The sequence below is a fragment of the Motacilla alba genome, chromosome 1A, assembly GCF_015832195.1.
Source record: "Motacilla alba alba isolate MOTALB_02 chromosome 1A, Motacilla_alba_V1.0_pri, whole genome shotgun sequence".
NCBI classification, from domain to species: Eukaryota; Metazoa; Chordata; class Aves; order Passeriformes; family Motacillidae; genus Motacilla; species Motacilla alba.
Window position 1 is genome coordinate 49,031,263 of NC_052031.1, and position 21,696 is coordinate 49,052,958.

Genomic DNA, 21,696 nt, shown 5'->3' on the forward strand with positions numbered 1-21,696 from the left:
AATCTGGCACGATTGCTTAAGCAAAATTACATACAATTAAAAATATAAATACTAATACGGAAGCTGCAACAAGAGCATGAACGCTGCTACATTAGCACCCTAATATAAAGTTGCAGTGTCTTCTACTACCAACTCTAAAATTCAAATCGGGGGAAAAAAGTGGAAGAAAATACTGAAGACTTATTTTAAGGAAGGTTTAAGTGACACAGGACACTGCATCCTGGAAAACTGGACAGCTCAGGCACAACCAAGTTCACAAACATACAATGAACCAGAATGACAACACATTAGTGTGTATTTGCCACAGAGCACATGTAAAATGGGACAATTAAGCTCAACTCTAATTAATGGTTAAGTGGCATTAACAGATTATACATTTGACCTTTCCTATTTTCATATAGGTCAACTAGCTCAAAAAACTCAGAATCTAAAAAAGCCGTTTTAAAAACCCAATTCCAGCAGTTTCACTGCAGCTTAAGTTTTGCCATTTTCCTATGTACACGGAGGCTGTGCCCAGTAGCCACTGAGATTACAAGTGGACAGCAGATTTATGACTATGCTATTCAGCAAATGCTGTGCATAAAAGGGGGAAAAAACCCCACTGAGAATACCAGAAGTAATTTTGCCGTTGTTTTATTTTTTAAAGAAACACTTCTCTGATTCAGAAATTAAGGCAATATTCTGCTTTAGTTTAAATTGGTTCAGCTGCTATACTCAGACCTGTACTTCAGGAAGTCTTAACTCTGCGTGTGCTAAGCACACTGGGTAAGTTGAGCATGCTTCCCTTATAATTTTAACATGCATAGTGGGGTTTCATGTAATTTCAAGGAACTAAAAGAGAATGGTCACCTTGATTTAAAAAATTCATGTCTTTCTGCTTTTTGGTTGCTGAAGTAACTATTGCTGTTCAAAGCACAACCAACTACGATGGAGCTGTATGTCAAAATGATGCTCTTCTGACACAAATTAGTCAGCTACTTCTTTGTTTGCAGAGAATGTATGTATAAAAATAAGCCTTAAAAAGCTGAAGTGTTTTTTCGCTGGACTACCTCCCAGTATTATTTCTTGCTGCTCTTATTGGACCTAACTCAAAATTTGTTGATCTCCCCCACTGCTAAAATGTGGCCTCACACATCCCATCCTAAGAGAAGAACTCCCCTGCTGGCATGAAATCAAACACAATTGTATCTTGATGCCTTGTTTCGATTTTGCTGTAGTAAATTCCAAGGTCACATTTCACTTCTAAAAGTCTCAATTTAACACACGTTTTTAATAATATAAACATGCTTTATACTTTTAAGCTTTTTTCCACCTACCAGTGTCAAGGTATTTTTAGATTATTTTCTCTGCCTGACATACACAAATATCCACTTAATTGAGTTCAGACACAAATGGTAGCACTGTAAAGGAGGAGTAGTCATTTCATTCCTACTAACTGTAGTTTTTTAACAGAACTGCCCTCACTATCTCCAGATGTATTAGCACACATTGTTCCACGGTGTTCAACCTATTTTGGTTTGTTCTGTCTTTAAAGTACATCTCGTGTTTTATTAATCTATCTTCTCTTAGGTATCTGAACAAAACTCCAAGGGTTGTAGCTTGTGTTATGTTTTCCCACGTGACTAGACAGGCTAATTAAAAGTAGTCCTTAAAGTACAATATTTTGAATGAGAAGTCCATCAATTTACTCAGGCTAAAACACCCAAATATCACATCAACCAGCTCTTAAGACACAACTTCTCAGAAATTATTAAAAATATACAATTGTTGTAACAGCAGGGCATTTAATCCCTAAACTATAATGCCAGCATACTGTAGACAGACAGGAAAACAGCCTTTAAAATGACAATATCCACTAACCTTAGGAATTCCCTTCAGAAGTCTGTTGATGGCACAAAACAAAAATAAATCAGGGTTTGCATATATTCATGCTGTTCCCAGAATATATGTTTTGTCTCAGCAAGAAAAAAACCCCAAACCCACCAAAACAAAACAAAACCCCAAACAAACAAAAACAAAACCCCCTCTTGTGGTCTTTAGTAGGAAGCCTATGTGTAAAGAACTTGTACACTGACAAGTGCTAAATGTACAGCTCTGGAGTTGGAATTCACCGCAAATACAAAAAGTCACCCTATCTCCACTGTTCTAAAGAGCAATTATGACACCATCACAACAACAAAACAGAAATATTCTCAATATATAGGATTTTTCTCCATGATAGCTCCACATTTGCCTTTAACGCTGAAATGCCCAAAACCTGTTATCTTGACACCCAACTTCAAGCAACTTGTTTGTCCAACATTTGAAATATGGCACATGCTATCATACCATGCAAGACTGCTAATGCTAGCATTACATTAGCAACTGAAGATTTCAGAAGAAATACATCTTTGTATTAATCTAGCCTGAATTTTACATCATTAATTCTGGAGCAATAATGTTAGCCCAATATTTAAGGTTTAGCTACTTGAAATCTAAGGTAACAAAACTAGAACCCTGATACTTATATCCAATTCCCTTGACTGGGCAGGAAATACAGGTCCTTGGAGCTAAACATCCAATGTATCTTATTTTCTTGCCTCAAATATTGAGCTGTTTAAACAGGAAACCAACACTTAACAAGGTGAAACAGCTCTTAGGAAGGCCATAGATGGTTTCCTAATCAATTAAAGCAAAAACTGAAACTTTTCAGTTATAAACTACTACCAGCTGAAGAGAGTACCAAGGGTGCAGCTTCCAAGAAATATTGTTCAAAATACACTGTTAAGTTAAACTTCTCACCTTCCACTCTGGTCCAAAAGGAATGTAGATCCATAATGATCAGAATTAAAGAACTCTGTCTTAAGATGCAAGACAACTTTCTAAAGGGGTACTAGGAAACTTGTAGACAAAAATTCTCTTCCAGAAATACTCTATTTCTGTGGATTTTTTTCCTCATAGATTTGACACTTTCTCCTCTACTAAGCCACCTATTGATAAGTAAGAAACAAAAATCTTAAAAAGGTTAAGTTCAGCTGAAATCAGCTGGCAAAGACTGCATGATCTTACCAAGTTTCTTTTTCTTCCTTCTCAGCAGGAGAGAAAGAGGCTAAAAGAAAAGCAACTGAAACTAAGCACACTGATCTTTCAGTCACTTGTTTTCCCTGAATTTTTTCCCATTAGAGTGGCAGACTCCTGTATATTGAAGCTCAATGGTAATAAGGCTTTTCTTGTCAATTATTTCTCAAGAATCTCTTAGATGTAGTGTAAAAATCTCCAGGGGTTCTGCTGACTACAGACTTCACTGTAGCTTTCATCCTACTAAAACAGCCTGCTTTGGAAAGGGACTGATTCCTGTAGATACCAACGATAATTGACATGCAAATGCAAACAGAAAAATTTAATAAAACTTCTGAACTCAGCATCGTCACTGCAAACTGAACGAAGCAAAAAAACCTTGCCCTGCCCCCATGCCTCTGTAAGCTTCAAACTGATCTAGAAATTGCAACTCAAGTCAGGTCTCTCGAATGTGTTTTGTTCCCAGCTGTACTGCAGGAATGCACCGAATACAAACAGCGCTGTGAATTGCCCAGATTCACACTTAAAATCCTATGGTTGCACAGACTGCACAGTACTCAACACAGCCCGCAGTGAGATCTGAGGGGTCAAAAGCATATTTGTAAGAGGAATTATTTTAATTGGTCTTTCCTATTCACAATTACAGTCTCACAAAGCTGCTCAAATGTTTGACAGACTCCTTATTGGAATGATTTCTATTATTCTCAATAGCTGCCTTTTGTCTGACCCACAACAGCTTCTGTAGCTAGGAGCAGTAGCAGTTATTGGGAAACACGCTGTATTCCATCACCTTAACCACCAAGCTATATGTGCAAACATCTACACATTCTGCAAGTGTGTAACGTAGGCAGTAAGGCATGAAAGCAAAAAAATACACAGAAAAGGCAAGTACTGTTCTGAAGTGCGGATTCTGGGAACACTACATCCTACAATACTGCCAGCTCAGGACACAACTTGGGTTTTCTTTACTTCCTCAGTTCAGCCATCCCATTCGACAGCAATTATCAAATAAACTGCAGTAACTGATGTTTCTGTCCAGTAAGCACCAAATCTGAGAATATTCCTACTTCAGACTACATTTGAAAACAGTTCTAATGTCTAACTATTGTTTGTCAATCAACAGGTAGATTCAACATATTCTGGCTACATCCAGATCTCCACTGAGCCCAAGAAAGTTTTGAATAACAAAAGCCATCAGGGTACATAATGTCAAAGACACAGAATGCTTTTATAGCATTTCCTCAGATACCTGCCAGCAACATGAGGGTGGAATCTAGTAAGTTCATTAACCCTAAGCAAAGTGCACGTGTTACTTCATGTATTAACTGAAGTAACACATGTATTAACTATTAAATGCTTAATGACCAAAATTACCAGCAAAAAACACAAGCTAAAATTTGAGCAGAGTTCTCTTTTATTGGCTTCCTCTAATTTAAAATTTTAAAAAAAACCTCCAAAGATACCATCTCCTAATTTCCACGAGAAACAACACACTGCGGAACAATTCTGAATATTTGCTAGCCAGTGCAGAAAAAAAAGTCCCAAGATGTAAAAGACTATAACGACAACAGCCAGATACATTTTCAATAAGTTTACTGAAATCTGTCTCCTCCATTTGTGTTTAATATATGCATGTAAGGTCACAAAGAAATATAAAATATGAGGCATCTTGTAGGTTTATAAAGTTGACCTGCTAACCACAATCGCTACACTAATACACTGCAGCATGGAGTACATTCACACGATTATTTGCAGAATTATCTGCTGCTTACATGTTCAGCCACAAAAATATCACAAGGCAATGCCTGTGAGGAAGGGGTAAAATATAATGCACACCACCACAGAAATTTTTTCATTTAACCCCACAGAAAGGAGCATTACATCACACTCTTACAATGCAGGAGGAGGGGCCTGTTCTCAGAAAGCAAGCTCCAGCTATTTCCCTTTAATTTTCTGCTTGGTTCTGGAGGGAGTTGCAAAAATAACTCGGATTTAAATTTTTAGCAACACAGAAGGCTGGGGGGGGGGGGGGGGGGGGACGGACGAGAAAGCGCAGCCCTTTTCCTACACTTACTAAGGTGGAGACGAACGCTTGCTTCCCGTAGAACGCAAAACCCCGGCAGCGGCCAGCATCCCGCACATTCCTGAATACCTGGCGCACGCCGGATGGGCCGCCAGCCCCGGCCGAGCCCGCGCGGGAGCCCCGCGGCAGCGGCGGGCCCGGCCGGAGCCCCGGCCCCCGCACCGCTCCCCGCGGCAGCTCGGCGGGGAGGCTCCGAGCCCGCTCCCGCGGAAGGCACGGCCCCGGCCGGCCCCGCGCCGACCCAGCAGCAGAAAGAATGCGAGCCCGGTTTTATACATGCAAATTTTTGCAGCAGATTTAAGAGCTCCGGGTGCTGGGGGGAAGAAATCTCTCTTTTAAAAGCCTCTATTTAAATAAAACAAGATTTTCAGCACTATCTTGTACTTCACCAGCTCGAAAAATACAAACGATCTTCTGTAATTTGCCTAGGTGTTTTAAATTACAAATATCTTCCAAATCCACACCGCACTTGTACGGAGAGCTCCTTCTAAAAACCCCAAAAAATCCACTAAAAGTGCCGCACACGTACAAGCAGACAAGATCTGAAGCAAGTCTTTGTGCTAGAAAACACACCTCTGCCAAGCCACGGATGGAAACGGTCAGCTCAGGCTCTTAAAGAAATCAACTGATAGGTAAAAACAATAAAACATAAACGTACCACTAACCTCATAAAGTGCAGCAGTGCTTAAATCCAGCGAGTTGAGGCATACAAGGTAGAAATGGAAATGAAAAAAAATCCAAAAATGGTTTTGTGTTTTTGCTATTTTTGCTTAGTTTTTTTTCCTTTTTTGTTAATTTTTTTTTTTTTTTGCTCTCTCTTTTTTTTTTTTAATTTCAAACGTTCAGAACCCAGCAGACGCTCCGTCGGCCATTTTGGCTGCGCTCCCTCGCTCTCTCCGCTCGCTCCCTCCCTCTCGCTCCCTCTTGCTCTCTCTAAAGGAAGCAGCTTTTTTGTGACCTTCAAATACGGGCGGCTCACGTGACCCCGCGCGCGCTGTCACTCACCGCCCGGGCCCGCCCCGCCGCCCGCCTTAAAGGGACAGCGCCCTGCCCGCGCCGGGCCGGCCTCCCCCGCCGGGCAGAGACGGGGCCCAGGGAGAGTACGGTGGGGAGCCCCGAGAATAGGGAGGGCGGCCCAGATGGAGCTGTTCCCTTTAAAACCGGCTAAAAAGACAGTAGCCAATTATGCTAATTCCACATGAGGGCTGCGGAGCCGACAAGCGGCGAACGGTGAATGTTAAGTCCCCCCAGCCACCCGCGCTGTTCTGCGGCGCGCCGCGAACGCCGACCCCAGCGCTCGCTTGGAGGAACCCCCATTTTAAGCGCAACGCCCTCCTGACGCAAGGACAGGAGGTTCGTGCTCAGACCAAAGTTAATCCAGGCCGTGACCGGACTGCCCACACCACACGCACGCATAAAGCCGAGATCAAGGTCCAGACACGGGAACATCCGCAGGACAGCAGAGTGAACTCGGTCTCCCCGGCTGCCGTGCCTGCTTTAAGTCTCAGGCTGCAACTCGGCCATTAGGCAGACACTCCACAGCCTCTGCCCAACAATTTCCTTAGATAACTGCTCTAACAGCGGCTGAAACAGAGAATCCCAGCATCTTGTAACATTAAAAAAAAAATCTGCGGGATAGTCCCAGATGTTACCCTGAATGTGCAGAAACTGTGAGGAATACAGTTCAGCAAAAGGATACGGTGACGCGGGTATGATCCTGCTGTGAGGAGACTTGCTCCTGAGTCAGCCCAACACAGGTAGGGAACGCTGGAGCTGACTATGCAATGGACCCGCGCCTGGGGAGGGAGCTGAGCGCTCGCTCGGGAAGCTCTTGGGAGCACCCTCAGGATCGAGCCCTTAAAATATACAAGTTTTTTATTCTGTGCAGTTATGCGTCGTAATATAGTAACGATGTAGAAAGTAAAAAAGCCAAAACACACCTGAACACGGGAGCACTTGTAACAGACTTGGTACAGACTTTGTGTCTGGGTGTGTGCAAATTGCTTTAAATACGCTACAGCAAGTATAGTATGGATACTGCCATCTCAGACCTGCAGGTACACTGCTGCTGTGCTTACACTAACTTCTACTTAATCATTCTGTGTAAAATTAGCCAAAGATTAAGTGCTGCTAAATCCTTCAGACATAAAGCCACTGATCAAGTGAGAAGCTAAGTCTGGAAAGCGGGTCCAATCTGAACCTCGTGATTTAATGGGTCTCCCTTACCCTTTGCACTCCTACTTTTTTTTTGTTTTGTTTGTGTTCCCCAGTCTCTGCACAAATTTCTTCAAATTGATTATGATCTGATTTTCCTTGCTACGCTTCATCCAAGTAGTAAGCAATATTCTGAGTTGGAGGAAAAAAAATCCAACTCCTGACCTTGCACAAGACACCCTAAGAATCACACCATGTGCCTGAGAGCATTATCCAAACGCATCTTGAACTCTGTCACAGACATGGCGCTTTTGCCAATACCTTTGGCAGGAATTCTTTAAGCATCTAAATCACCCATTCATGACAATACCATGGAATGAAACTAACTTGGAGATCCATGGGAGGGCACTCCAAAGGAATTAATTTGAGGGGAGCAGAAGCTGCACATCTTATGAATGAGAATAAAAATCATTAGTATTCATTATTATAGAATATAAGCCACTGGCCTCTGCAGGAGGCCATGCAAGGCTAGCGTGGCTCTGGTTCTGATGTGTTTTGCTCCCACCCTCACGATAAGGTACAGAAACTCAAACGGGGATTCTGCCACTGACAGGATTTCTTCAACAGGACTACACAGCCTGCACTGTGACCATCTGTCTCTGCAGGCTCAAGAAACTCTGGCAATAGCTAATGTGAGTTGCACTCTGGGGTGCTTAATGAAATAAAAGCAGCTGGATATAACTGCTCAGGTTGCTCTGCCTAAACCAGAGCAGAGAATTGTCCTGCTGGATGTTGCAGACTAGAGTGTTTTGTGGCTGGTCTAATCCAAACATAGCAATTTAGGAAATGTGGTGAAAACTCAGGAAACATCTTATTTGTGGCAAAACCCAAAGAGAACACCACAATCGCTCTAAATTCCTAATGACAAAATCCAAACCAACTGCTAGGCATCCGATTCACACAGTTTCATAAAAGGAAATGTAAATGCACATCTGTGAAACAGCTACCCCCTCCTGAAGAAATGCATAAAGTACTGCAGCTACATGTTCTATGCATGTTCACACTGAGTATGACAGTATGCATTAAGCTACAGAATTTTATTCCCTCTCAAAAGCTAAATTTTTTTATTGAGACCTATAAAGCCTCTTAACTTCACTAGGGTTTGCCAACTCTCCATTCTGAAGTCCTGGAAGCCTTTACTTCAAGGAGCTGATAATACTGTGATGACTTTCAGAAGCAAGCACTCACTTGAGTTGCTATGTATCCAAGTTGAAATAATTGCTATAAAATTTCACCTTGCCAATGTTCTATTTTTTAATCAGAAAGTAAGCAAATTATTAGTGAATCAAAAATATTTAGAGAGGCTAGTATGGGTAATTCTTGAATAACTGTAGCTTTAATTGAAATTTTTCCACAAACCTACCATTTGAAAGGCATTAATTCTTCACCTATTCTTGTTGGCATATTGATTAAGATGGTTAACAAAAAGTTTTTGGGTTTTTGTTTGATTTGGGAGGTTTGTTGGGTTTTGTTTGTTTGTTATGCATCACAGTAGTTCAAAAAACAATGGAGTAGAGCATAAAAATATACAGCATATCCAAAACCTGCACCTTCCTTTTCAGAGGGCATTTGCATCTCAAAACCCCAACCATTAATTATTCTGATGCCAACAGGCTGTTAATAGTCAGTGTTAATAGGTTATAGCCTTTTTATGTGCTACTAACTTATCTGATTACAAACAGTTCATTTCTAAGCTCCTTCCATGTGAGGATCATAAAGCACTTTAAAATCTTTAATGAAGCCTCACAGTGCTCCTATGAGGACAGTATCCAGTACGAGCAGACATATACATGCACATTAAGAGAGATGCTTACAATCGTGGATTCCCTGCACTAGTATCTCAACTGAGACAGGAGAGGAATAGGTTTATAAGTTTTTTAATTCATATTGAGCTGTATTGTGGTTCTAGTAAGAGCCCGTTCTTTTTGATGACCTATCAATAAGAATCAAGCAATTAGGCTTCAATATTATGTACACACACATGCTCCAGTGTCCACTGGAACTGAGGTATCCACACCCTCCAGCTGTCATCTCAAAAAGGAGACTTGGTCAGTCTGACTTGTAACTCTTAACTCAGATGTAAAAGGATCTGAGTTCATCCTAGTCCATATGCAAAACTCCCTCTTTCATGAGCTGGCATTTTGTTTGGGCTCAAAGTCCTACAGTTTGATGTCATATCTTACTTTGAAGGCTGCACCCTCATCGTCCCAAGACTGGACCCCACCCACTGGGCTTTCTATACTGCCTATACACCCATGGCAATATATATAAGACTTATTTTTCTCCCCAGAACATTCTTCATAGCTGATACTATGACAGTGGAAAAGTCAATTAATCTCCTACTAACACAGCTCCTCAGCAGAAACCTCAAATACTAACAAATTTCTCATAGCACGAATGCTGTGTCACCAACTGTCTTTTCTATTGCTGTTGAAGTTTGACTCCTCAAATATTAAAGGAAAAAAGGCAGAATTTATTGCCAAAGTGAACTGAAGCCCATGTGCCCTCTACCCTACTGCAGCTCATCAGATTTCTCCAAATCTCCCTCTCCCAACCCCAGAAGTGGGGTGCAGCAAGAGATGCAAGATAACGGGAGGCAGATTACAGATTACTCACCAGCTCCCCAGCCAGTCCCCAGCAGTCCCACTGCCCGGGATTACAATCCCACCAAGCAGAACTCTTCAAGTTAAAAGGGCACGCCTGTCTTTCCTGAGATCAGGCTAAAAGCATAACTCAGGGTAGGGACATGTATGCAAGGACTATGTTTCCTAGTTTCACCATTTCTAATAATAAAAAGCAAGCAAAGAACCCCATAAATTAAAGAATAGAATTAAAAGTCTTAACTTTTCGTTGGGTGCACTTAAAACCGCCAAATGGTTTATTTCAAGGGAAACATTATTTTTTCTATTAAAAACAGTCTCAGTCCTGGATAATGGATGGTTCAGATCACTTCTAAATTATTTTCCCTGGATAGACAGGGATGCTGAGGCCCAACACTTCTGAAAACTAAAGATGATACCTAATTCTGGCTGTACCAACATACTTTTTTTTAGTCTTCACAGCAATTTCACCTAAGCCGTTGTGCAAGAGTGATGACCTCTCCTTCTACAGGAGTGCAAAACTTTCAAGTGTTCAAACATTTTTCAAGGACAAAACACTCACTCTAAGGAAAACTAGGGTTTTTTTGGGGTCCTCCCCTTCCACACTTAGCAAATAGCGAGATATTTTACGCTGCAGAATTGTGAAAACCAAGCTGGCAGTGGTTTTTAATGATAGTAATCAAAAGTATAATGTAAATAGTTTCTTCAGAGAAAAATACCACAACTAAAAGCATCCGACAGAGGAAAAGCATGTTTGGTTTCTGAAAAGGTTAGAGCAGCTTTTGCATCCCTTACACAAAGGCACCTATCCACACATTTTAGGAATTATTATTATTATTCAAAACTTATATTGCAATACTGCTTTGAAGTCATACTAAGCTCAGACCTCATTCATATTTTGCCAGGAACAAAAGAAAGAATACAAGGTCTAAAAACTTCAGCTTAAGAATGACACAAGACTTCAAGCCCAAGCTTAGTTCTGACCCTATACATTAATGATGTGCTCAGGAAAAATAATGAGTCAGAAGGAAAACTTTATTCACCAAATTTTGCAAACAGTCGCTTTTCCACCTAATTTTTCCTCAGTCTGCTGCAATACTTTCCCTCACTGTTGAGCCTATAAATAATCTACCACTAAGCCTCCACTTCTTCAATTCCCCAAATGCCCTTTCCAGACTGCAGAAAGAGAAAGCTTTCAATCTGCCTTTTAACAAAGTTGTTGGGTGAACAACAGAACTGAAAGCTCATTTCCTACGAATCTCTGTCACACATCACTGCCCCTCTACTTTCCACACTAATCCCAGCTTCCTGCACAGCCAGTTCTCCTTTCATGCCAAGGTTCTAACAGTATATTGAGATCTATGCAGAGCTCTTCCTATAAATTGTTTTCACCTCTTTCAGTGGCTGGACAAAAACTAGCATATACTGCAGCTAATCCCAAAACACACACATGATTAGCTGTTATAAGACATAACCAGAACAGATAATTATTTGTCTTGTCCTGAAACCCTTCTGTTAGTGGAGAAATCAATTTTGGTCTCTTCTCTACGAAGCTACAGAAGTTTGATATATGGATAATTATAATATAGTTTCTTACTTCTCTGCCTCACTTGACCAGAACTGCACAACAGACTCCAAACTTATTTGGGAAAGATAAAAAGATGAAGAGCCATTGCATGAGACTTAACTACTCTAGGAACTGAAAAAATTGACCCCCACAATCATCTCCCACCAATGGTTGTCTACACCTAAATGTTGATCGAGTCTTTATATCCATATCCTTGGACATTAAATAAGTACATTCCAGTAACACAACATGTAATGAAACTTGTGTAAATTAGTATTCTTAGAATTTTTTAACCTGCTCATTATCAACCCAGAAGCATCTTGAAGGGCTATAGTTCTATCCTAACCGGTTCCTAAAATCCTATTAACTGCCAACGTATCAATGAAAAGGGAAACAGTTATCTGTTTAATGCAATTATATGAATGAGAATGAAAAGGGAATCATAGAATGGTTTTTCTCAGAAAGGCCCTTTAAAGATCATCTGGCTCCAACCCCTCTGCTGTGGGCAGGGACACCTTCTACCAGACTGCTCAAAGCCCCATCCAGCCTGGCCTCAAACACTTCCATGCATCTTTCAAATAAACAGACATTCAGGGAAATGGTATAGTATGTCATCCCACCTATAGATACAGTATGTCATCCCACCTATAGATACAGTAAGTGTTGCTTTCTAGTTGTTATTTACAGCATGCGAATTACCATGCCAGTTGACTGATCCAACTGACTTTCCCTCAACCACAGCCGTTACTACAAATTTCAAAAGGAATAGTAATTTCATTCATTAAAGCCTTCCTTCACCCTGTTTAAGCCTTGGAGCTTTACACATTTTAAAACAGCAGCAAGCCTTTTCATCTGACCAGGTCAGAATATTTAAGAAAAAACTTCTTTCATGTCTACCAACACTTTACCACAACAGGAGCCCTTCTTTATACGGTGCCTTTAGACATGCTCCTGAACTCTACTAAAAGCAGATTTCTTAAAAATACTTTTAGGATAGCTCAGAAAAGACAAGAAAAATTTTTGGACTGGAAGCCTTATTCTAGTCCAATCTTTCTTTTTTCCTTAGCTAAAAAGAAGCTATGCTGTGCTTAGTGGTTTTTACTGTTCTGTTGTTTGGTTTTTTTTTTTAAATTTATTTTTGGTGAGATAGCCCACTATCTTGCTACAAATTTTTCTAACTTGTCTTTAGTTTTAGCATAGGGAGTTCAATCATTGGGCCGGAAACCTCTTAAGCAAAGGAATTTCTGGCATCTTGGTTGAAGCTGGCACCAACCCATTTTCCTTTGTTCTCATTAAAGGAACCATAATATGCTAAGTTAAATAATAATAATAAAAGCAAGCCAGCCCAAAACAAAACACCCAAAGTAAAAACAGAATACGAAAATAATGTCTTTTGAGTGGATTACTGTAAGAGAGGATTTCCCTAAATTGACTTTTTTTAAAATAAAAGCACTATTTATTGCTGCGAAAAATCTGTAAATGGATCTCTCCAAGTGACTTGAACATCTTCCCTGAGTAATTTGCCTTCATGTACAGTTCTTCAGTTTGAAATGTCAGGAAAGGAACAGCTGGCTATCCAGGCAGAAAATTCTACAAGCTGTAACTGTCACGAATATTCAAATGCATGCAGTAACCCAAAAACCAGTATGACTCCCAAATATGAAGAATTTTGACTTAGGGCAAAGAGTCCAGCGAATTCAATCTATTTAGGTAGGAGAAAAAGAAATCATAGCAGCTCTCCAGATCACAGCATGCCAGAGGAGCAATGCAGCTTAAGACCTGGACAATATCTCTGTAAACAAGTTTTTAATTCATACCATGTTTACCACATAGTATAATATTTTTAGTCATACAAAGTAAGTAATATCTTTTCCATGGAAATTAAGAGCTTGCTTTTTTTCCTTACCTCCCTTTCTTTAACCAATAATGGTCACTTCATCAAGGCTAGTATCTGCATCTTAGAACTGTGACCATTTACCTTTCTCTACTTTAACCTCTGGTATACCTAAATCACAGCACATAGTCATCAAAATTTCTATTTTTTTCCACACAAACAAGAAGACATCACAAACTCATTTACATAACATAAAAGCAGTAGTGGTTTTTTCCCCTTTCCTTCCTTCATCCCCTTGAAAGGAAGATTCAACCATTCAACCACTGTGGGTGTACACACAAAAAATATCCAAAAAATTGATGAATTTTTTTTTTTGTGAGATTGAAGCAGAGGAAAAAGCAGTGAACATCTCAAATTTGATACAAAAAGGGGAAAAAAATAGGACTGTAATTCATACACATTTATGATGCCACTGACTTGTGCTAGCAGTTCAAAAACTAAATTCTTAGCAAATCAAAATTAGTGGCACTAGCTTAGTGTAAATACTACAGGAATTAATCTAAACTGTATTTTTACATTAAGAATATAGAGAAAATGCTAATTTAGACAGGACTCAAAATTATTAAAAGCCCATATTGAATCGTATTTAGGTTGGAAAAGATCTTCAAGACCATCAAGTCCAACCATCAACCCAGCACTGCCAAGTCTACCACTACACCTTAGATGATTTTGCTTGCTATTCCTTAAGTCTGTTAGCTGACTCCCATGGTAGGTGTCATCCAAGAGCTGCCATCTAAATAGCAACAAAATGCTGAAAAGAGAGCAATGTTCAGCCATCCATAAAAATGATACATTGGAGGGCAGTTAGCCTGGCAGCTCCTGAGGAAGTTGGCAACTTTGGGAGAGAGAAAAAAGGAACAGCCTTTTTTTAGGTTAAACAAACCTAAAAGCCCCCCACTTATTGGACAAGGAACTCCAGATGTCAATAGAGTGTCCAGCAAATAGTTTTTTTCTGGAATTCCTGGAAAGGGACTAGAGGACAGGAGTAGGTGGAGAAGTGGGTGGTGGTGTCTGGAATACAGAGGCTTCAGGATTTTAAGAATTTGATCAGAATGCAAATATTCTCCCCTTCAAAGTACAGTAAGCTCTGCAAGACAGCAGCAAATCAGGACATCCTCCATTCTCCAGCAATCATAATTACTACCAACTGGAATAATTAGAGATAACAATCAAAGTATCCAGGATATGTGACACTATGATATTTTGCAGTATCATACTTATAAAATCAAGCAAACTGGAATGAAAAATATATTTTCACTAAGACAAGTGTGAAGCAGTCTCTTGGTCAGATGAGACTGAAAATTCAGAAGCAGGCTCTGTGCACTTCCTACACAGGACAAATGCAGATCTTGGGGCATGGGGAGAGCCCAAACAAACTAGCCTGCTCTCACCACAAGACATCTGGAAGAGAGCACCATAAAATCCTCAGCAAAGAAGTGCCAAAGCATCCGCACTTAGAATGTAGACTGCCCAAAACATTTTCCTCTCTCAATATTCAGCAGCGGTGTAGACTAAACACATTGTGATAATAAGTGGGAACTTCACTTCCAAAGTTGACTTTTTTCTGTGTGACTTCCTTATTTTTTTCTTAACGGTCGGTCATCTGGCTTCCGTTTCTTTCCACATATTAAGAAAATACTTGCAAAACAGCATTACATGAACCTGTAGGTTAGCTGAGGTGTATGAAAGGTGCCTGTATTTGTTCATGGTTTGAAAGGAAAAAAAGAAAAAAGAAAATCACTGAGGACGTGAAATGCGGAGTCTTAAAAATCATGAAATGACAACTGAAAACCTTTTCCACTCTAACTTTCAGAGGCAAATGCCTAATTTTAAAATATTTTTGCTTAGAATACTCAGACAAGAGTCCTCCTGTCAGTAATACTTATAATTTTAAGTACAAAAACTTCAAAACATTTAAGTATAACACTGACCTGGTAAAATATGGAAGACAATGAAGCTTTTGCCATTTTAAAGTGCTTGTGTATAAATTCTGCATATTGTTCAGAAGTACTACATTGTAAGGGTGCAAGTCAGCTTTTGTAACTTTTTTGACTTACAAGTCACAGCTAAAACACAGCTGCCTCTACAGACACAGATTTTGCTCCTTTCTCGTTCACTTCTACCCACTCAATTGCAAAACAAAGGGCAATTCTTTTCTCTATGCCTCAGGGCCCATTAAACACACAGGTAAACTTGCCTTCAAATGCAAACTTGTCCTGTTACTCACTCCACTGTATGGACTAAAAACGTCTGCACAGTATGAAGGTGATGAAAATATTCCTTAATCCTTAGCTGGACCAGTTTTCATTTGGTTTTACTGTAATGGTCTCCCACCCTTAAATACCCTATCAAATCTCTAAGAGTATAAAAGAAAGAAGTTAGAACTCTCCTACTCACATGCTGGTATCAGAGCACGCCTGAGTTACCACTGGGTCTGAAGCCCACTCTGACACACGAACAGAACTGCAATAGCCTGTGACAGAGGTCTGCTACAGACATCCAGGCCAACACAGACATCCCACATCTCCCTGTGGCGACTTGTTAAGATCTCAGGCAGAGGACTTAAATGTTTGCGGACATTTCTTTAATGGGCTAGTTATTCTACACACAGAGATCAATCAGTAAAATAAAAACAGCTATGCCTTTACATAATTCTTGAAGGTAATTCAAGAAATAACTTGCCATTAATTTCACAGAATTTGGGTTGATATGCAAATTCAGGTACCTCAAATCTGAGTTGATAATCTGACTTAGGATTTGGATACTACTTGGAAAACCAAAGCATGGATCTTCTGACAAAAACCAACCTCTGCTGAGGTCAGTACTGCCAGTAAATTTAAAAAGTGTAATGGCACTCAAGGCAAGCCTCAGTATCTCCTGTAATATTGAGTGTCCTTAAAACATCAAACTAACCCCCTGTTACACAAGCTTTTTAGCTAACTGTTTACATTTGGTAAGAACAATGTTTTATCCCAAAGGAACAGAAGCTATGCTAGGGACCCTTGTGGAATTTCAACTGTTCAAAAGAACACTGCAGTAATTCATAACAATGTCTATCATGATCACCAACCAAACCAGACAACTTCAGGGTATACCACTGCAGCCTTTTAATAGTTTTCAGCAACACCATGAAAAAGTAGGATTCGTTCTTTTGTGCCATTGAAGCAGTGATGTTTACAGGTACTCCTGACATAGCAGTGTGCTGAAAAAAAAGACTGGCCTGTAAACTTGCTTATTGATTTCACTTAGTTTTCACACAGCAAAACTAAGCCAGGGGAGGGGGGAGCTATTCTGCTGTGTAAGTGAACACAGTGGTAAGTTTTAATGAAGACTGGGCCACGTTCAGACACACACATTCAAAGATGAAAGGCAATGATCATAAATTCTTACTGAACGTTGGGAAATTTTCTTCACTGTGAGGGTGATTAATATTGCAACAGACTGTCCAGAAAATCTCTTGAATAAAAAGTTACATCTAACCTTCAAGCTGGCCCCCACGCCCCCCTTTGGGCACAGTACTGGATGAGATGACTTTTGGAGTCTGTAATTCCTGTTTCCAGGTAAGGCCAATTTAGCTACTACTTTATTTTAACTGTAGTGTCACACAAATCCAGGAAGACATCGAACCTTCCTGCTGAAATGTCAAAGAAAAATAAGACACTATTACCAAATGTTAAACAATTTTGTGATGGTCAGCGGTTCCAATCTCATCCTGGCATTACTGCCATTTTGGAGGGCTTCATTAAAAACCCTTGCCTCAGAATCAGTACATTAAACTATCAAGCCAGGGAAAAGCCTATTCAGTAGGTCTAACCAATGACACTTTCTACATTACAGAAATTACCTTGTTTTGATACCTTTCTTACAATGTGAATCACTTCCAGATGTACGAATTGCCAAGATAGTTGAAGACTTTTCTCTCCCATTACTACAAAACAGCAGGTAGGGAATAGCCAGCTGAGGTATGTCAAACAGCAGTAGCAGCTTGGCTTTCCTTCCTACTAAATATGAGTATGAACTTGGCTCACTTTTTGTCTGAATAGCTACTGTCAAACAGACCTCTCCATGTGTCAGTTAGGAAGAGCAAAACATTTACATTTATCTTACAAAAAGGAGTAGTTTTTCATTACCCAGTTCCTTTCACTCATTAGGGTGCATACATTTCTGGTTGTGACAGCAGGTGGTAATTTATTAGCACAAGCAGAGTTGCTAATTAATGCTGTTAGAGCTAGGAGCAGAACCTCAATTTAAGGACATCAGCAGAATTCTTCTTCCTGCCCCTGTGCCTGCCCCTGCTCATCAACAGAAGTTGGACTGTTTTGGAAAGATGTTTCTGGATCCCATTTGCCTCTTAATCTTTGCTCTAGCAGTAGCAAAGTAAAAGCCTTATTCCAGCTGATAAGGGCATAATAGGCTGCTGCCATGTAAAATGTAGGTGTTTTGTGGGGGGAGATAATACTCCCTAAGCCAGTTCAGGTCAACCTCTTTGTAATGGATGAAAATATGAGAGAATACCTCTAACAAAATGTTCACCTGTAATTAAACATACTGATATCTTTCTTCATAGGGAGGGAGGGAGGGAGGGAAGGAGGGAAACGGGTTTCTTACAAAACATATTAGCCACATAACAAAACAATATGATCAAGCATCAATATGATCAAGCATCACACACAGTTATATCTCACACCAGCCAGCCAAGAAGGGAGAAGGTTACAGAGTACATAAAAACTGGGAAGTAACAATTTATCAAGGAGTCACTGGCCCTCAGCCAGAGCAGGAGAACAGTATGAGATGGCCACGATCCGCTCCAGCAGTCCCAGCAGGCTCACTTCTTCTCAAGTTCAGCTTTTAGTACAAATCACTAGACTGTTGCACAGCCATGACACCTTTGTGACACATGCACTGCACATAAACTGCAAATCTTTCACAGGACGGAGATGACTGTGGCAATTCCATTTCTCACTTGTACTATGGATTTTGAATAGGTAACTTTCTCATAATTAGCTTAAAATTGAAAAAAATTATATCCATATTGTAAAAGATCAACTGAAGATTTCGGAAGACCTTGTCTACAGTTTAACCAGGTAATTCCTTCCCATAAAGGTGACAGGTATCAGAAAACAGCACTTCTCAGGTATCACCTACAGTTCAATTAAAAATCTTAAAATGCTGTAACTTCAGTATCTGTCCAAAATAACTGTCCACTACAGCAGAAAAAAGGCTCACAACATTGCAGTGGGGTTGTTTGTTGTTGCTGGGTTTGTTTGCATTTTCTTTGTGTGTGTTTGTTTAATACTAGAAGGCAAAAATGCCAAGTTTTTATCCCCGAGTCAAACTGGGGAAATAAGCTGTTTCATAAAGTGCCAGAAATCATCCATGGATGCTGCCTCCTTGTAATCGGTTTTGAAGCTATACTTTAGCAAAGGAAATTCCACATGAAACCGTGGCTAGGTAAGAACTATTGCATCCATTTAAAGTCTCTCAGAAGCATCTTTTTATTTCTGTTCTTTCATTGTCCAGTAAAGCTTTGAGCCCATTGAAATGCAGATAAATAGTAAGAAATTTGCAGGGCTTTCCTAGGAGGTCAACACTGGCAGACTACTCTGGAACTCTGGTGCAAGTTCACTCCCATGCTGAATATCTTCTGAACACTTCCTCAGTAATCTCAGTACAGACCTACCCAGATCAGGCTGCCTAATGAAAGGCAATTAAATTACATGGCCAACTTTCCTGAGAAGTAAATCAGAAGCAGTCAAAGAAAAACCACTCCATATGCATAGCTGTAGAGGCAGTAAATTCTACAAAGTCTAACGACAGCTGGAAAGGGAAGGAAGCATCTTCAGTGGATCTGCTATTTCTGTAGAGAACACTTGAATTAGAGACTTACATTCAAACTTAGAATCTACCTTTCACTAACAAGCTCCAATTTTATTTCAAACCAACTGGGAGGACAACAGTAGACATGGGTACACCAAATCACGGAGTCACTGCAGATGGATGGGATCTCTGAGACCATCAATCCCATGCCATTGCTCAAAGCACAGTTAATTAGAGAAGGCTGAAGCAGAATTAGGGTTGTGCTCAGCTGAGTTTTCAGTCACTTAAAGGTCTATGAAGGCACAAGTTCTCTGGGTAACCTCTTCTAAACGTCTGACCATGTTTAACAGTAAAAAAAGAAAACTTTTTCCCTTGTGTTTGAGTGGAGTTTCCTGTATTTCAGTTTATGCCAAGGGCTTCTTGCCTCTCCACCAGGCACCACTGTGAAGAATTTGATTCCATCTTCCTTAATCTCCTCCTCAGATACCTATACACATGGATAATAATATCCTCCCCAAGTTTTCTTATCCCAAGGCTAAACAGCCACAGCTTTTTCTGCTTCTCCTCTGTCAGATGCTCCAGAATTCCTCTCTGTCCTCTTTCAATAACCCAGTCCAGTATGTTGATGCTCAGCTAATCCCCACTGCAAGTAAGTAATAATACAAAGAAGTAATTTCAGATTTTTTTCTTCTTTCTCTTACGACAAGAAGTAAACTCTGTCAAGGCAGACAATTTTGTTAGTTAGCTGAAAATTTGATACTGTGGGTAGAGAAAGATTCAAGTGATTGATTTAAATTTAAGAGCAATACCCACAATTGAATTTTGCTGACATTATGCTGGTATTAGTTGCATAAAACAACTACCTTCAACTCTTTGTTGCATTACTAAAACTGCACCTTTAGACTTCAATCAAAATATTATTAGGAATGATATTCCTACAGCTGAATCTGTATGACAAGGTTCCAGATACCACCTGAACACAAATTTATTAATCAAAAATTAAAAATACCGCCTATCACTAATCTCATATTCTTTAATAACCAGAGTTTTCAAGAGAGATAATTTTAAGCCATTTGAAAAGCTCCAGTTAAAAATCAGATCAACTCCAAAGTAATTCTAGTTTCCACTTGCACTTAAAATGAGACACCTAACAAACACAAGGCTATGGTAAATCCGACACAACATCCCTCATATTACTCACTATAATAATGTATTTCATTAAACTACTAGATATATAAAGAAACAATTCAGGAGAGCAGAGCAGAAATCTAACTCCTACTTTTTATTTCTGCTCAAATTTTTCTTCTGGAACTTTCTGAAAGTTTCTACTTCAACAACTTTGGTATCTCTTGGTACCACAGCAAGTTGCTCAGTCTGAATAGATAGAAATAACAACAATTACTTTGAGAAGTTTGGCTCATGTCCACGATGGAAAGAATGTGCATGTTCAGCACTAGAACTCTGCTGACCTCAACTTGCCTACCTCAGAAATGGTTTCTCATTGTCACAGATGCAGTGCACTTAGAGTTGCAGCTTATCTAGGAGGCAAGGTAGACCTTCACCCCAAGTCAGATCCCAGCCTTTCTGCAACAGTGTAGTGAACATCAACAAGAAATTCTCATGAGAAGACATCCAATTTCACTTAGGAAAAAAAGAGTTCTGTGATTTAGATTTTCCAAAGACCACCTTCTTGCTTGCTCCAAATGACAGGAAAAGAAAAAAAATTAATTACGGTATCAAAACAGAATTACCATTGCATTAACTAATGAAAAGAATACAGCATACAGCCATCACTGAAGTACTTCTAGGATAAGGCTCTGTTCTTCCTATCCAAACAAAACCCAGGGAAAAAATCCAACCAGTACTGGATTTCAGTTTGAAAATCACATGAAAAAGTCTTTTCCTAACAGAAATCAGTAATTTTCTTCCCTGATCAAGCTGCTTTCCCTAAAGCTCTGTACCAGCATCTTATATTGTTCATCTTCAAAAGAGTGCTTTGTTTGTAATTTTTGATTCTTTATTAAAATGCATTCTAAAGAAATAAGGCTCAAAGAAGACCAATCTGCCATATGCACACCAAAAGGAAAGCCCCGGTTCTTTCATATTTCACATTATTTCAGTGAAGAGCAGCTGTATAAAAACTTCATGTACAAACTCACTACATCAGTGCCAAGCTTCCAGAATGATTATCCCTTTTACAACTATTTCTGATTCATGTGTTGAAATTGCAATGCATATTTTTATATATTTCTATGCTTTTACATTTAAGGTTAATCGACATCCTGCCTCTTTTTTTTTTTTTTTCAGCCACCATCCACTATTTGATATTTTATATATATACGTATATGGATTTTTAAGGAACGAAAAGGGTGAGCACCAAGCAATGAACCAATGAATGCTCCCAGCACACTTAGAGTGCTTCACACCATTTACTACAGTAAGGCCCTTTTTAAATAAACATGTG

The 21,696-nt window shown here is 39.7% G+C and overlaps 1 protein-coding gene across 14 annotated transcripts in view; it reads right to left on the reverse strand.

The window, feature by feature from the left end:
• The window catches only part of TNRC6B (trinucleotide repeat containing adaptor 6B), a 134,623-nt gene that overhangs the window by 76,822 nt on the left and 36,105 nt on the right, over window positions 1-21,696 (reverse strand). Inside the window, exon 1 of one of the 14 annotated variants that reach the window (XM_038155457.1) lies at window positions 5,806-21,677. The exons of 12 other annotated variants lie outside the window; for them this stretch is intronic. In XM_038155457.1, coding sequence (XP_038011385.1) covers window positions 5,806-5,810 — 5 coding nt within the window. In that variant the 5' untranslated portion in view covers window positions 5,811-21,677. Of the gene's footprint in view, window positions 1-5,798; window positions 21,678-21,696 lie in introns of those variants that run through there. One more of the 14 variants, XM_038155459.1, reaches the window with a different exon arrangement.